Source organism: Colius striatus, chromosome 2 (genome assembly GCF_028858725.1).
Source record: "Colius striatus isolate bColStr4 chromosome 2, bColStr4.1.hap1, whole genome shotgun sequence".
In the NCBI taxonomy this organism is placed as follows: domain Eukaryota; kingdom Metazoa; phylum Chordata; class Aves; order Coliiformes; family Coliidae; genus Colius; species Colius striatus.
The window spans coordinates 40,172,481-40,190,659 of NC_084760.1; the positions used below are offsets into that span (position 1 = coordinate 40,172,481).

General features: G+C 40.7%; 1 protein-coding gene across 4 annotated transcripts in view; it reads right to left on the reverse strand.

Annotated features, from left to right (window-relative positions):
• Positions 1 to 15,666, reverse strand: part of ITSN2 (intersectin 2) — an 85,750-nt gene extending 70,084 nt beyond the window's left edge. For 3 of the 4 annotated variants that reach the window (XM_061990044.1, XM_061990042.1, XM_061990045.1), the window contains exons 1-2: positions 15,587 to 15,666; positions 2,100 to 2,163 (exon numbers count right to left, since the gene is read on the reverse strand). In XM_061990044.1, coding sequence (XP_061846028.1) covers positions 2,100 to 2,130 — 31 coding nt within the window. In that variant the 5' untranslated portion in view covers positions 2,131 to 2,163; positions 15,587 to 15,666. Of the gene's footprint in view, positions 1 to 2,099; positions 2,164 to 15,325; positions 15,399 to 15,586 lie in introns of those variants that run through there. The other variant, XM_061990043.1, reaches the window with a different exon arrangement.
• Between the last annotated feature and the right edge of the window lie 2,513 nt (positions 15,667 to 18,179).

Here is an 18,179-nt window from a genome sequence, read left to right on the forward strand (position 1 = left end):
TAAATGCCAGAAAGAATCCTGAAACAGAAACTACATCATGCCTTAACACTACTAATGAACTAAATCCAAAGTATATTGTACATTGATAGCAGTAACAGTTTTTTTCCAGAGGAGAAAAACACTGTTTTCCCCAGTAAGGTACAAAAGTGACAAAAGCGCCAAGGATCAACGCTCTGGTAATAGGAAGCTGAGGCAAGCAGCCAGTGCTCTCAGGCTGCAGCAATGCTTCATGAGTTAGTTGCCTCATGCATAACCTCATTTCTTCATCTCATGTTTGAAGTTTTTACCGATGTCTAACAAGATAATTAGAGGTTTCCACTGAGCAATGAGTGGTAAACGCAGGTGATGTACTTTGAATGCAAACAACAGTGGTATTAAATAGCAGGGGAGAGGAACTCAGATCAGAGAACAATTTCAACAACAAAGGTTCCGTATTTAGCTAGAAATTCCATTGAAACTACTCTTTTTCTTCCCCATTTGACTTGTTTGAAATTTAATACACTCTCATAAGAAATATGACTGCAAAACTGCACATGGTCACTTAAATATTCTGTGAGGAGCAATAACTTAACTACTGCCTCGTCTCTCTCTTACTACAATTTCCAACACAGTAAAAGGCTGCATCTTGTGGCACCATTCCTTTTGAGAGTGGTGGACAGTACTGACCAAGCGATTTCAGATCAAGGAAAGGATTGATCTCCCAAACTAAGACTTCTGAGATAAAGTCATATACATGCTCAGTGCTGTCAGTACACTTAAAAGCCTCCAACAAAACCAAGGAGTAAAAAGCCAAACCAAAAGACACTAAATAGTTAATGCAGAAGTCAACCATAGAGACAAGAACATAAATCTTTATCCTCCCTGAAAAGAGCTTCTGTTTGTTTATTTTAAACCGAGGAGTAAAAATCATGGGGCAATTTTAAAAAAACAGGCTTTCATTGTGTCCAAAGAAGTGGAAAAAAAATAGTACGATATTTAGGTTTGTCCCCATTATATAAAATGTATCGACTCCTTTAACTTCTCTTTTACAGTTAAGTCTGTGAAACAAAGACTGGTACAAAGTGCAACCAATTGTATATAAAAAAAGTGCTGTCATATCCATTTCCTTTTTTTAAAAGTGTTCTATGTACACATGAAACAGATGTGTAAAACAAGATTAACTTGAAATCTGAATGTTGTTGTCCTGCAAAAAAAAAAAAATCCCATTTCCCCTTACTCATCCAGTTTATCTCAGTAGTGATGACTTCCAAAATTAATTAAATAAAGAACTCTCAGTCTTGCAGTAACCTTCACAGTTAAATGAGGTAAGAAATATTGTTCCCTGTATCTGTTTCCTTATTTTTATCAGGAGAAATACTCCCTATCTGGAATATCTGAAGTGCATAGTATTGTTCCTATACTTTTCAGTTTGGCCAGCTCTGTAACAACAACATGTAAATATTGAACTTCTCCTCAGGTATTTGAAAACTGTGTCTTCATACATAAGCTTGCTCTAGAAATAAAGGGTTCCAATACATAACATACAGACACACAAAATTTTAAGGTTTCAACTCTCATATGTCTTTGAAAGAAAATCACCAAGAAATAAATCCAAAAGTTTCTACAGTAGATGGGGCACAGAATCAAGGGTAATATTCTTAATCTTTTTTTTTGAGACAGGCTGATTATTTGCATCAATATAGAAAAATGCTTAACACATTCAAATATTTTTCTTTAAAACACATAGCATGATATATTATAATGAAATATATCTTTTGCTGAATTACATAACAGAAAAGGTATGCAGGTTTAATCAAATATTACGGAACACATGCCTCGCTTGAAGTCAGACAGTATTCACACATTCCTCAACCCTTTAAATGATCTGAAATTGCTAGATGCTTCAGGCTTATCTGTACTCCAAATTACACTGCAGTAAGGATTCTGCTGAATTTCTTTCAGCCTTACAGAACAAGTTAGGCTATGGGAAGCAATCTACAGTAAACTGACCTTACCACTGCCGCAGGTACTAAAATCAGCATTTCAAATAAATTTTTTAAAAGGCAAAAAGGGACAGAAGCTTCCACTCCTGCCTAAACAAACTGAAACGAGCTACTCACCATTCATGGCTGTGGGAAACTGAGCCATCATGGTCTTGAATATGCCTTGCTAGCTCTTAGCCATCTGCAACATAAAAACATTGTGCCATTAATAATGCAACAAGGGCAAAACGTAACTCTGTGCTCCCGCTGAGCACGGGGAATGTCTGTCCCCTTCAGCTCACACTTCCGATAGCAAACAATGCTGGGCTTCAGGCTGCTGCTGAACAAACTGAATTTCCAGTTGGGAGGGGGTGGGGGAATTTTTTTTTTCTTCTATTTTTTCATAGAGTATGCAGTGCAGTCCTGAACCTAGTGGCACATTCTTAAAGGAAAACAGTACCAACTGTTTAGCAACTGCTGCATAATGTACACAAACAGTTGACAACATGTCAGAACATATGGTGTGGAGAACAGCCCTCTCCTGGTGGGACGACAGACTCTGGGTCCTAGCAGATCTCTTTCAGCTCTCCCTGGTAAATATTTATGCATATCATAAAAGAAGTTCAATGCACAGCTCTGCAATTGAATGCTTCTGCTGAGAAAAGCAGAATAACAGTTATTATGCAAATTGATCTACTCCACGCACTATTCACAATAAAATGCTCTAACATTATGTATTCTGAAAAAAATGACTTGTCCTAATACAAATTTTTAGTCAGACAGTTTTCCATAGCCAGCACAATGAAGTTACTCCTTCTTGAACTATCGCACAAAGAAGTAAGAGCAGTATTTAAGGGGGTTTCAATAGGATTTATTTTCATAACAAATACCAGAACACGAGGAATTCTATTGTTTTTCTAGCATGTACCCTTTCAAGAGTAACTTTATGAATGTTATTCATTCTTTAGAACTTTAAAATATTCATTAACATTTATTTACAAATGCAGAACTAAGACAATGTAGCGAGCTTTTGTTTTGAATGACATAATTTTAGATAAATACTGAAATTTATACATTATCATTCCACATTCTACATCAGGGAGCTATTGTTTAAGATAAAGCTATAAAATTTATAGCTAAAAAAAAAATCAAAACAAAAACCATCTCAGATTCCTGTCTCTCCCTCTTCAGATAGCAAACCTTCTCTCCTTCCAAAAAACCCCTCTTCACCTCTCAATGCAATCACAGATTTTAATATTAAGTACAGAAATATCACATCCCCTACACTCTTTCCCCCGAAAGGCAACTCCCACACATCTAATCACAAAAATTACACTACTTGGAAAGCACTCTGGTTTCATATGTGGACAGGACAGCATTTTTTTTAGACATTGCACATTTCTGCAATAAAAATAAAAATGTCTGGGATCAGTTGCAAAAAAACAGAGAAAAGTTATAATTATTATAACTGTTTATTTCTGTGTTCCTGTATTATTTAAGTTGTTATTTATATATCCTATAAATAACATCTAAAATCATGCCACTGTAATAGGCCACAAATCTCTCATACTGGGTCATTTGTAAACTTCATAGCCACAAGCACATCTGGTTCCCCTCAAATGAAGAACAGTATTTTATCTGATCTTATTCTGTGTTGCTTTTAACACCATCCAGCGAAGAATGAACAGTTATATTTTCTTTTCTTTAAATCTGACACATTACATATGAGTGTCATTACAACATTTGACATTTGAGAGGTTTTATGTACATTATTCACACACACTCACACATTTATGTATCCACACAAACGTAGACATACATTTAAAACCAAAAAAAAGTAAATGGAATTATTAGTGAGTCCAAATGATCTCTCAGGGGGACATTAGGTATCAGCTGCAAAGAGATGAAAAAAGGAAGCATGGACCTACTCCAAGTTATGAATTCTAAACCAAACCAGAGTATTTTTAGACTGCTTACCAGCAATCTACCAAAAGACACTTGAATTCTATATATAGCCTTCCTGAAAAATGCTTTCAATGTTGTTAAACATTTCTACAGCACCTTTCTCAGCAAAAGCTGTTTTGTTAAGGAGGGCTAAAAGAGAACCTGGAATCATAACACAGATGCCATATGTTGGAGAACATCTCCAGAAGCAAAACTCAGTAAAGCTCTGCATTTCAACCTGCGTGTGACTTGTTCTAGATTTATAGACTTATCAGATAAAGGCTACACACTTGGTCTTTCCTACATGGTATTTTATTGTCTTATTTTCAGATTCTAGTCTAGTCAAAAGACCTAAATGAAATGACAGAACCTTAGAACATCCAAAGCTGGAAGGGACCCACTAGGATCATCTAGCACTGCCCAAATATTTCATGAACACCAGCTGGCTTGGTGTCATGATGACTTCCCTGTGGAAGTTGTTCCAGTGTATGACCATCCTCTCAGTGGAAAACCTCTTCCTAATATTCCATATTAATTAATTCCCTGTGATGCAGTTTTAAGCCATTCCCTCACATCCTATCAACAGAGATAGACCGGCACCTTCTCTACCACTTCCCGTTTTAAGGAAGCCGTAGACAGCAACAAGGTCATCCCGTGGTCTCAAGCTGAATTAACCTAGAATCCTCATCTGCTCTTCATAAGTCTTGCCCTTCAGTTCTTTCATAATTTTTTTGGACCTCCTTTGACACATTGTTGTTTCTACATCATTCTTACACTGTAGAACCCAAAACCGCATACAGAACTCAAAGTGAGGCCTCACAATACACGTCAGATAATTACCAGACGATGTAAGTCTGCCCACAGAAGCTGTGGATGCCCCATCGTTGGAAGTGTTTGAGGAACCTTTGAGCAATCTGATCTAGCAGAAAATGTCCCTGCCCATGGCAGGTGGATTGAACTAGATGACCTTAAAGGTCCCTTCCAACCCAAACCATTCTATGGTTCTATGATAACAGAAGTTTCATAGCTTACATCAAGTAGAATTAGAAAACGTAGTCAGACACTGAATACAACACATCCCGTTATCATCCATACCACCACCTGTCCTCTCAAAAGAAAGAGTCCAAGATTGGATGTTTTTAATACCCTACTGTTTGATACTCTGTTCCGATGAAGTACTCTCAAAAATAATGACCGTCTCCATCCAAATTATCAACACGGGTTTTTTCGGCATACTTGAACATTTCCCAGGTTTCCCACGCCTGGGCTGACCCAGCCTTGTAACACATCAGGCATGCTATGTAGACACACCAGTCTCAGGTCCAAAAACAACAGGGAACTTCCTGACAGATCTGTACTAAGAGTATGTTACAGTGATGTGATGCAATTACATCGTGATTTAGCTCTGTTGTCTCACTATTAAATCTATAGGCAGATCTCGTCATATTTTAAAATACTAGGTCTGAAGGTCACTAAACCCTTCCTACATTAACCCCCACAAATAATACTGAAAACTACAGTCTTACAGACGCAACCAGAAATCATAAATGTGATTTTTACAAGATGTCGGATCACACTGAGACTCCATTCTCTGTGCACAGATCCATTTCATTCAGACACCAGAGTTACACCAAGCGTGCATGCTTCACCCTGAGGGTGAGAGAGCCCTGGCACAGGCTGTCCAGGGAGGATGTGGAGTCTCCTTCCTTGGAGGTCTTCAAGACCAGCCTGGACGTGTTCCTACGTGACCTGATCTACGAGGACCTGCTTCTGCAGGGCGGCCGGACTAGATAATCTCTTAAGATCCCTTCCAATCCCTAACATTCTATGATTCTCTGGTGACAGATTCTGAAGTTGTACCAAGAGGTTAAAAAGGTAAAGTAAAAGTATTACTGCAATGTAATTGCCCCTCATTCAGTTTTTTAGGGAAGGAGTAAACGATCCAGTAAACTCAAAGTCTATACATATTTTTCAAAAGTCTGTGGAAATAATTCTTCCCAAGGAATGGAACTTACCCTCAACAAGTAGTCTGCCTTCTACGTTTCCACAACATGCCCCGAAGTTTTGAATGGTATGCATATATCAAAGTTAAAAGCAGCTTATTTTGACAAATTTCAAATAAAGTTGCTGTAGGTGCCACATGTAAAAGCACTTTGCACCTTTAGGGCACAGGTGCGTACCGTTTATTTACCAAGGGAAATAGCAGCAAAACATACTCTCCTTGGGCCAAACTTACTTGTTTTAAAATGACTCTGATAACTTTTAATCATTAATCAAGGTGAAAGCAGTAAGCTTCCAATGAAACCTATTACACAACACTACAGAGAAATCCAATGCCATACATAGATTGAAGAAAAAAAAACAAACCCAAAACCTTACAAAAATACTATAACCAGTATCTCAAACAATATATTGATGAAAAAACAGCCATCCCAACCAGAATATCTCACAGAAGACTGTTTCTGCAAAAAGTGCTGGTACGGGTGCTTGGTGAACTCAATTATCAGTCACAAGAAAATGCGGCAGCGGTAGCACAAAATCCATGTTGTAACAAAACAGGATCAAACAGCCCTGTGAAACACTGTAGATGACATTAAGCCCTGATGCCATTTAGGGTGAAACAGGAAAACTTGGATATTAGGTTTAAACATCAGAACAGCAAGTTCTTGTAAACAAACCATCTGACTAGTCCCAATGTTTGAAGAACTAATTGTTTTCACAAACTGACCTGCCAAACTGCAACTCTCTGTTTGTTATAGTTGACACAATTTGAGAAAAGAAATGAAGAGATTGCAAGAAGCAGGAGACACCTTAGGACCATGTGGAAAGAATTAGAAACCATGAGGGCCAGACAGACCGCAGGAGAAAAGGAAAAGGAAAGCTTTCTTTTCCATCATAAGCATGTTGCCATTTCAAGAAGAACAGCCTTACCACAATCTTTGTTAATATTTATAGTTGAATCAATTTTTTGCAAAATATTTCTCAGAGAAACCACAGGCACACAGTTTTAGTAGGAATGAAGGTCTGGTGCATGAGGCTCTGTCCCACCAGTTTTAACAGGAAGAAAGCAAATATCATAGAAGCAGCATGTGTGGGCACGCTACTACACTTTCGCTTTTCTCAAGGACAGAAAGAAAATGTATTTCAGATTTTTGCTGTAAGAATCAATTAGCAGGGGCAGAGACTGCAGTATTAGTTGACCGATTTACTCCGTGTACCACCTGTAGATCTGTATAACACAATGACTAGTCGTAAGTATTTACAAAGCAAACAGTGACAGTGTAATAGACCAGGTAGTTGTTCTGTGATTTTTTTGTATTATCTGAATTATCCTCTTGAAAAATCAGAAAATAATAAGCGTTAGTAAGGCATTATAAACCGGCACAGCTTAGGATTTTGCTTTGTTCAAGAAACAGCAGTTAAATGGTTTACCAATTTAAAAAAAGTAACACCATTGCAACATTTCAGTGGGCCAAGAATCTATCTTCTTTATACAGTGGAGTCAGACACAACAACATGGCCTTTTCAAAATGTACTGTGGCCAGCTTCACAAACCACCCGCTCTGATAACAAATGAACGACACCAGTAATAAAACGAAGAAGTTGATCCCAGCTAGGAAGCGGATTGTTAGCTCTTCCTGTTCCCCTCTGTTACTGTAGATAAGAGTACAGAAAGCCTTACTTAATCTTTTTTTCTTGAAATGTCAAAAAAGCCCCAAAGTTAAACGTTTTACTTCCTAAATCTATGGTATGAAGTCCCTTCCTTGCTTACTGTTATAAAGCAACTTGCTTCCAAACAGACAGAACACAAAAAGCATCCTCTTTTTTTGGACAAATATACTGCACACCTTGCCTGACTAAAAGGCTTTCTGGACATACCAACCATGCAAAATGGATACCACACAAAATACAAGAATCTCTGTTCCTGTTTAAAAAACGTAATTGTGTGGCCAGCATCGATGGGTTTGCTCCATTTCTTACACAGCTGCTCAGCTGTGAAAGCACCCATTCAAAATATCAAGACCCAGTTCAACTCTTTTTCTCTGTCTCTGGAGACTGAAACCAATCTTTCCTTCCTCCTAAGGTTTTCCCACAATTAATTGCACAGTCATTTAAGGAAACCCACACACAGTGTTTGGAATAGTAACATCAACTCAGGACTTTAACTCCCTTCATGAAATTCTCCATCATTAAGACAGAGAGCGACAAGTCCCTCGCTATCTACATCCCTCCAGCTTTAATTCTTCTTTGCAAAGAAGAAGAAATTCTGAAGGAGGGAATGAGAAGCCCACCTCAGGAACATCACTATTTAAATCCCTGGCCCTTCTCCCAGGAGATGCATACATGAATTTCCTCAGGAAAAGATGGGAACTGAACCCAGCTCTGACACATCCGGGAAGAATACAATTCCCTAACCTGATCCCAGACATGGACAGACATCCCCACCTCTGCTTGCTGTGCTTAAAATTGAAAGGAAAAAAAGAAAAAAAAAGCATAGGATAGATTATAATTTTGTTTTAAGGCTCTGAACTTCTACCTTTGAGAAGTAACTTGAGAAGAACAGAACGTGATGCAACAGACTTTCAGTCCTACTAAGACTATAGGGAGGCTGTCTATCATAACCTTTCCAGAGAGCTGAGACAGACACACTTATTCCTGTATGGGTGGTAACTTAAAATACATCCTTATCTTTTTTGCTTCCTACTTTCTCATTTCCATGACTCCCTACTCCATATGCTATTTTTTCTAGATCCTGTTCTGAGACATATCAATACTCACATCTAATTATTTGCAAGCATTGTAAAGAAGCCTGAAGATGCTTCTTTAGTGAGGTCTACACACCTTGAAACCTGCAGTTCTCCACTTCTACATTGTGACTCTTAACTTATGTCAATGTAGACTTCAGGAAAGCAAAACTCTGTGTTGAGTTTTGTTTTTGTTCTTGCTTAAACCGTGACTAGAAATATTCAGAGCATATTACTTAAAAGCTCATCTATTTGAAATCCTGACATCTTAGAGAAAACTTCTGAGCCCCTTCCTATCATTCCATCAAAAGTACAAGCAAAACCTGTCTCCTAAGAGAGTAATAAAACCTAACGATTCTTATATTATCTTCCCTTATGATACAAGAGCTGTTATTTCATTTGTTGCTTGGCTTTCAGTCCCAAATAACTGCAAAACATATAGACATCTAATGTAGTGCTATAGCTAAGTGTAAAATAAAAGATATAGAATACATGGGGAGTCTTCCATGCTCAGTAGAGAACAATCAGTATTTGTAAAACTAATAAAGGTAAAACATCCAGTGAGATTTGGATTTGCACTTTAGGTATCTCCTTTCAAATTGGGCAGGTACACAAAACCATCACAGGCTTAACTTCTCACCAACTGAATGAGATGACAAGCAGAGAGGAGATAGGCCACAAGAGACCTTTAGAGCAAAAAAAAAAAGATGGTTTATCTTTGATGAAACAAAAAACAGGGAAACCTCATGTGAGAAAAAGATCAAAACAAGAAAAATCAACTAGGTCATATTATTTTGGATGGGCAGTGGATGGGTAAAAATGAATTCCCCAAAACAAGAAGAAAAGTGTGGGTGCAATGGAGGTCCAAGAGACCCTACCCAATACAGGATCCCCAGGAAGCACCCTGGTTGCAAGCTGAACCCAAGGCAGCATGGCCACAGTTCTTTTTACCTGCCCCAGCTGAAGCCCCTTGCTTCTGATCCTGCTCTCAGTCGCAAGTCCTATTCATGCTATATTACCAAGAGCAGTCCTTCAAAGCATCTAGATGAAATTTGGTCTCTTAACCTTTAACACTCAGCCCTACAGCATATAGTTATAATGTTCTGACCATTACAAATGAAATTTATGAACTTGGGGGATCAAGTATCACCTGGGTTAGACACATACCTTGAAATCATGTGAAGTCTATATGAGCAAAAGTTAATCTCAGTTAGAAAGACACCTACCCTACCTTAAACTCATAACATTACGATCAACCAGCACAGCAGAAAAAGCACAAGACTTTTAGATATTTAGCAAAATTCTTTACCTTTGAAAGACAAAACTACTCTTTAAATCAGTTCTGATTTTTTATACATTTATTAGCATAGCCTTAGTAGGTTTTTTTTTTTTGCATTCTAATTGTAACATTTTTAGAAACAAAGAGGAGTAGCTCCCATTTCCAGTTCTTCCCTTACTTCATGTGTATGCTGTTGAGCAACTAACTGCATATATCACTCACAACTGATGCCATCCCATTTCAAATGCTTCACTTGCAACAGCCTTGAAAATTTTCACTGGAAGAGACAGCTCAGAACTATTATCTGCTACTTTTAAAGCTGAAGCAACAACATCTCATAAGAAAGTCTCTCAAGTCAAACTGGCAGCTCTCAGACTCGCTGTACCAAAGAAGCTGTGACTCATCTGGATCAACTGTGGTTTTTCAACTATCTGTAACTGCAAAAATGTTTAAAAATACTTCTCAAGTACTCGTGCTATTTAAGGTAATTCTCACGCATTGTGCTGCTACTGTCATCATGTTACATCATTTGAATTTCATGTAGTATACTGAAAATAAGAGTTACACAACACTGTTCTCATTTCTTATTAATGTTCAATCCATTATTTTACTCCAGGATTCAAGTAACCCACCTGGCCAAGCTGCATTCCTATACTGACAAAGTCATAAACATTCTAATTTTGAATAAAAAGGAAACTTCATCTCCATTCTTACTTCATTATTTTCATGTGAGCTAATCCTCATATTTTGAATGTTCAGTGCTAATGCGACAAGAGTACCAGCAAAACAAGTTACTAAGTCTCTGTATAATCTTGCAATAGGCAACAAAGTACTCGTGGATGTAAGTGGAATCATAGAATCCTCATGAAACAAAATCACTTTTCCTGTTTTCTAGAGAAAGGCTCATTCTTAAATAAATCTGAGAATTAAAAAAAAAAAATCGCACACTGATAGACAATATAAAAAGTAACTAAGCAACCAACATGCTTCAATTCTTAGCTTGGCTTTCTAAGAGCATAAGACATGAGTAGTTCAGATGTACTTTGATGAATCCCATCCTCCAACATGAACCAAACTTGACAGAAGGGTATACTTTACAAAGATCTTCACTGCCTACAACTCATGAAAACACACAACCAGATAGAGAAGACACTACCAAAGTCAGTGTCTCTCATCAACTAGAAAGTTTGCTGTGTGTTTGAGTACCAAGACTAGACACCAGAGAATCCACACGGCTAAAAGCTCTTCTAAATATACTAACCACAAAAAAAACCTTCAAGCTTACATCTGATTAGACTCAGACAGCAAACACCCGAGAAAATGGCCTCACCAGTGGCACTGCTCACAACTGGCTTAAAATCTTAGCTTCCATTGGTCTGTCAATGGAAGGAGCTTGACCTTAAATGTAGAGACGACCTTCCCAGTTCTAAACCAATGAGGATTCAAACCCACATTTCTGAAGGCAATTCTGGCATCTGCAATATTTGCAAATAAGCATTTGAAACTTTTGAGACCACTTAAAACAGCTGCCTAGCACTTCCAAAAATCCAACCAGGCACTCTAACAAGAGTTCTTCCTCCCAAAATACTCTGTTATATCGTCTATCATTAACTAGGGTACACATGAAAAATGCAGCTTTAAAAGGTAAAGTTAAAAGGGTGATAATGTGTTTCCAAAGTTGAAAAAGAATATGGTAGCATCAACCTCTGAACCTCACAGTAAACTTTGTTATCTTTGCAATCACCAGTCATCACATAAGACAAGAAAGGTGAAGAAAGGTCTCTGGCTTTCCCTCATTGCCCAGCCACATGAAATGAACCCTTCAATCTAAAAGCAACACCACAAATTCATAAAGTCAACAACCTGCTGCTCTCACAATTTTCACAAAAGGACTACGTTTATGTCAAGCTTTCCTGCAAAACTTAAGAACATGTCAGGATACATCACCTTGTCACAGAGATGTGGCTTTAAACTGAACTGAAGGCAGCCTTCAGTCAAAATAAAGTATATTGAAAATGAGGAAGTACAGCAGTCGCATACACATACACCAAACACAGCACCACTGCCAGGAACACTGGATGAGGTTATTGCAAGACAAAACTATGATTTTTTTAAGGTCTTGGTGACTGGTCAAAGATCCTGATGGCTGCAAAAAGGCAAACATCACACTCATCTTCTGGAAGGGCAAGAGGGGCAATTGAATAGTACAAAAGGTCGCTAAGTCTGACTTCAGTCCCTGGAAAGATTATGGGGCAAATCCTTCTGGGAGATACCTACAGATGTTGAAGAATCAGAAGGTAATGAGAAACTGCCAAAATGCATCTACTTAGGAGGAACCACATCTGACACATCACTTTCTACATTCAGATGACTGGCTCTGTGGATGAGGGCAGAACAGCTTATTTTGATTTTACAAAGGCTTTCAACAAGGTCTCCCACAATATCCTTGAGTTGAACTGGTGAAATGTATGTTGAATGAGCTGACATGAAACTGATGGAAAACTACAAAACCCATCTAGTTGGAACTAATGATGTTACCCAAGGACTGATACTGTAGCCAGTACTGTTTAATGTTTCCACTGATAACCTAGGTAACAGGATGGGACGCACTCTGAGCAAGACACCAGACTGGAGAGGGCTTGCCCAGTGTGTCTCTGGGTTCTCCACCCTTGAAGGTAGTGCAAACAGAACCAGACATGGCTCTGAGCAATCTGATCTAAGTGGGTAGTGCTTTCAGTGTGGGCTGGACCAGATGATTTCCAGAATTCCCTCCAAAATGGTATTATTCTATGAGTACATTTTAGGTAAATCAATGCAAATAGAAGCTGTTTAAAGCTATTTTTAAAATAACCAAGATATTGAAGATATTTACTTTCATGTGAAAATAGGCTACGAATGAACATTAAAAGTAATGATGTCCCACTTTTAAAACATTTTTGAAAAGGCAAAGAGAACAGCTCTGTGCATTAAAAGAAAATCTCATGAAACACTGTATTCACAAACTGATATGCTGATCAAACTAAATATTTTGAGTTACGAGCAGAGACTTTACTTGTAAACAGTTAATTAACAAGTTATATCTCAGACCAGAAACCTCTGTCTGAATCTGCAATAGGAACTAATGATCTGGACTACAAAGCTGCTCAGGAATTAATCACAAGATCTTTTCCTGACAGACACCTATTTCTCAAGAAGTATAAAGATTTTTGATAATCTCCCAAGTGAAGCACGTATATCACCTTTCCCTTTTCAAATGCTGTCCCATTTTCCCCATCAGCTCCAGATGAATAGCAATAGAATTACTATCACCTATAGAACTCGGCTTTATTTTTCATAGCTGCTGCTTTACCATGGTATTAAATTAATTCACTTTTCAATATTAAAGACTACAACAGAAATATTTGTAAGATATTTTCCATAAGAACTGCCACAGTCCCAATCACTGTAACACCTGAATCTCAAAATCTTCTCAACAACACAGTACAAAATCATTCACAGGTCACTTCTGTGTGGATCTATCTTACCCTGTCTGCAAGAGGAATGGTGAAAAAAATAAGTAGCCATAAAGCTCAGTTGACAGCACACCACCTATGATGGATAACCCCATGTGCTGATTGGCACAAACAAGCCACCAGTAACATATTTTTTGTTATCATTGGTGCTACAGGAATATACACTTTGTTTTATTACAGTGGCGGCTAACAAGTCAGTCAGGAACAAATGTCATACCCTAGATCTTGTACAGAAAGAAGAGGAAAAAAAAGTGCAATTATCTCAGGATAGTAATTAAGAAGCACATTCACTTGATCTAATTCAGGCATCTGAGTTGGGAGGTTAATCTGATCAAGATTACTGTACAAAAGAGAGCACAAAGCAGCCTAAATTCATGTTTGCATGGATACATGCAATTCTCTGAACATCATACAGAGCCCAGAGTCTGAACTAAGGTTTCTCTAATTATCCAGAGGTATGGTAGTGTGAATGCCCCTCTCAGTTTAGTCAGAAAAAAACCACCAAAATACAGACAAACCAAACAGGTATGGTAGAGTGGAAACAAGGAAGCAAAATTTAACAAAGTTTAGTAGAAGGCTGAAGTCCAGCTAGCTCTTTATCTAATTAGTTCTTAATGCTCATTACTTCTAAGCATCACCACCATGTCAGTGGATACAGATGTTTTGTCACAACTACAGTCTTTGAATTCCAACCAAAATTCAGATGAAGAATTTAAAACTCTAGACAGCAAGCTGCATTTTATGTATCACTCATGCTACCCACACCGTGCAAAAGCCATACTGCTCCACATGCTTTGGATGTTTTCCTGTGTACATACAAGCGTGGGAGCTGCTGCCACCACAAGCAACCATGAACAAAAAACAAGTTTAAAAAACATCAGGCTCCTGAAAGAGAGATGCATATATAAGTAAAGCCTGAACACAAAGGTATGCGCCTTGTAACTTCTCATTCCAGTGTTTTAGATGAGGAAATTCCAACCGATGTTTAAAAGAACTGCTGTGAGTGTAAGTTAAATATCATAGATACTATTTAAAAAGCACGATCTGCTTTCAAGTTCTCCTGTGTAACTGATGTCAATGTTCCCTAAACATTAATATATTTTTTAATACATTAAACAGTTGTGAAATGTTTAGGGAAACCATTCATGTATTTCAGTCTCATTTTGATTTTCTGTATTATGACTTGCCACAGTCTGAAGCTGAGACCAAGAAAAGCCAGTCTATTTACAGCCAAACAGATTACAAACTTTAACTGCAGAAATCAGCTCTATTACTCTAGGTTTTCACGGTAAATACCAGAAACAGTATCACCATCATCACCACAAACCGGGGTCTCCTAACACGTCCGAGTCATCTCACCTCACCAGGGCACCCCCTTCGGTAGACAGTGAGTTGTTTCGGCAATGACACCGGTTCCTCTTCCCCTTGTAGAGCACCAATACAGCCAAGGCGAGCAGCCGCGCTAGCAGCAGGAGCTACAGTCGCTACCGCCAGCTCTGCCCGGACTGCCGCCTCCCCCAGCCCCGCAGACGGACTGCGGAGCTCACCAGACAAACTTTGCGTCCTGGCGATGGAGCCGGCTCCCGGGATGGGCAGTTCCCATAGAAACGCTGGTGCCGCTGCCGCCGGGGCCAGGGCTGCAGCGGGGAGCCGCTGCCCTGCCCGGCGCCCTGACAGTACCCGGCCCCGCCGCCGGCGGGGGCTCACGGCCTCACCGGGGTGCTGGGAAAGTCAGCTTCTCTCTGGCGCGGCCAAACGTAAGCAAAACGCTAATTTTAAGAGAACACAACCCAACCAAACCCGCACCACCCTCAAAGTAGGAGAAAAAAAAAATAAACCGGCTTGGCGTAATAGGAATCCCGGGCAGGCAGCTGCTGTGCTTACAGGTGGGCACGAAGAGGCGCTTCCCGCACGACAGCGCCCAGGCGGAACGGGCCGTGCTCCGCCGCCCCGGGCGCGCAGCGAGGCCCCGCGGGGCGTCCGGCTGACAGCTCCGCGCCGCCGAGGCTCGGCCCCCCGCACCTCCCTTGCCCCGGCTGCCCCCCGCGCCGTCGGGACGAGGCCACCCAGCGGGCCGAGTCTGTTTGGGACTTGGCCCCCCTCCCCCGGGCGCGGAGGAGCCGCAGTCCGCCCTGCCGCTTGTACCTGTTGCGCTGCCCGTGAGCGCCTGCTCCGGACGGGCAGTCTCCTCCGCCTCCCGCCGCGGCGTCAGCCCCACAACATGGCGGCGGAGGCGGGGGCTGTCCGGGAAGGAAGAGGGGGAGGGAGCCGGGGCCGGCGGGCACGGGCCGAGGGCGCCGCTGGGTGCCGGCTCCGCGCCCGGCAGGTTGCGGGAGGAAGGCGGGGGATTGGCGGCGGTCCGTTGGCGGAGCTCGGCCGCGTCCCGAGAGCCGGGCAGATGTTTGCGGGCAGGGGCACATCGTGCTTAGGGTCCAGGGCTGGAGCCGAAATTAAGGGTGGCCGTGGCCCGGGGTCTGGCCCGAGCTCCCCCCGTAGCACCGCCGGGCCCCCGGGGTGGGAAGGACGGAGCTGTGGCACCGCCCAGCCTGTTTTTTTGCGGCACAGCAGCGGGGAGCCAGGCAGGGAGCTGTGCTGCCGCTGGCGGCCTCAGCTCTGCGGCAGGGTTACTGCAAACTAACAAGCTATCGTTTAAAAACCTTAACTGATAGAAAACTTACCACATTTTGACTAAGAGTCTTCTCGCTGTTGATTCCAACTGCTGCCTCCTCGTCTGTCCCATAAGTTAACTTTTTTCGTTAGTTTCCTGGCTGTATCTCTATATTTCAGGGGAAAAAAGGGCTCGGGGCGGGGGGGGGGGCGGGGGGGAGAGTAATAAACTCTGAGTCCTGTCTCGACTGTTTGTTCCTTGTGGAAGCTGAAATGCCTCTGGTTTGATTGTTCTGCATAGGCAGGACTCCACAGTTAAGCTTATTTTTCCATGCTGTGCGGCGCTGGGAGAGGGATAGTAGCAGGCGTCGCAGTGCCTAATGAGGCTTCTCAATGGGACTCGTGTCCTGATGGGGCACTGGGGAGGAGGCAGCTAGCACCAGGAACTAAATTTGGCTCGTGTCGGCACTGCTTGGCACACTGAAATATGTAGGGCTTCAGGGATTTATCTTTCAAAACAAAGAATCATGTGGAATGGAAATGCATTAAAAATGCCATTGCTTTTAAACAGTAAACTTTTCCTTTCTCAGTGAGTCGATCTTTCTATGTACAGAAGATTACAATGCCTTTCTGCTATGTTTTTGCTGTGTAGATAATTACATATCACCTTTGTACAGAGCAGATTTTTACACTGACTCATTCTTCTGGATCTTTAATAAGCCTTTCCAGTTTGTTACACCTTTTATCATTCATTGTGATTCCAGAATAGTCACATTACTGTGTCATGGAATGGCCACAGCTACACATGAGCACATGCTACTCTTCAACATTTTTGCTTAGATACCTCATGTTTGCATTTGCTGTTAAGAGCTGCCTCATTGCATTGGCAGCTCGCATTCAGATATTTATCCCTCATCGTCTCCTCAGCTCTCATCTTTTAAAGATTGAGAATGTTACTTCCTTCCTTCCTTACTCCCTCCCTCAAGCATGTTTCATATTTTTGTTCAAGTGTGCAGCCAGCAGCTTCCTCTTTGATGTACAGATGTGGGTGGATTAAGATACATGTCCTTCAAGGCACACTGCTGACTTTGTGATTTAAATCACTCAGTGGCCACCAGCCCAGGTGGCTTTAGGCCCCTGAGTTTTTTGAAGTGACCTGCAGATTTTATGACTGTCTCATTTAATGCCACATAATTGACTGGGATAACAAAGCATTGATGGGTCAAGAACAGACACATTGGGAGCCCACTTAAAATATCTCTCATCTGACAATTTTCCATTTGAATTACTTTGTAATTAAAGCACAGCCTTTAGTCTGTGTAGTACATACTGTAGAGATATAGTTCTACCTGCCACGTTTTTGTGTGGGCAACACCTACAGCCCGCTTGGGATGGAAGATGAGTGCTTGCATCGACCACAACAGTCTACAGGTTCCTAAAGGCTACTGTAGCGAGAATTAAGATAACAATAAACATGTTTCTTCTCATAGGAAGAAAAAGATCAGGTTAGTGATGACAGTATTTAAGTATTGGGAAGGGCAATCTATCAACAAAAGTCTCTTAAGAACAGGTTAGAACAGATCTCTTAAATACAGTTGATTCTGCCATGAACACTGAAACAGGTGTCTTCACAAGGAACCTCATAGCTCTTTTCTTCTGTAATTACTGTTACCACCAGGTCCTGCCAAGCAAACAGTCTGGGGCTGTGTGCTGGGTGACATTTGTCCCACTGGACAAAAGGCCCCACAAAAAACACGTAGGGAGAGTTGGGAATCTGTGCCGGGGGGGCAGGTATTTGGTAGCATATGTGTTCTGTGCACATGATCAAAGGGAGGGGGAGTTTTAATGTATATTTAGTTGATTTTAATTTTATTTAGAGTTCTACACCTACTTAAGCCTGTGGCTAGGCTAGAATATAACCTTTAGTGAGTCTAATTTCCTGCTTTTCTGCCTCCATTGCCTCTGTTGCAAACTCCAGCAGATACAAGGAAGACTCCTGGAAGCTGTCACACCTTAACTTTGAATACCACCTTAGAACGCTATGTGCAATTTTGTATCCTAATGATGTTTACAACTATTAATTACATATTTTGATGTTATCTTCCTGTTAAACATTCCTCTCTTCCCACAC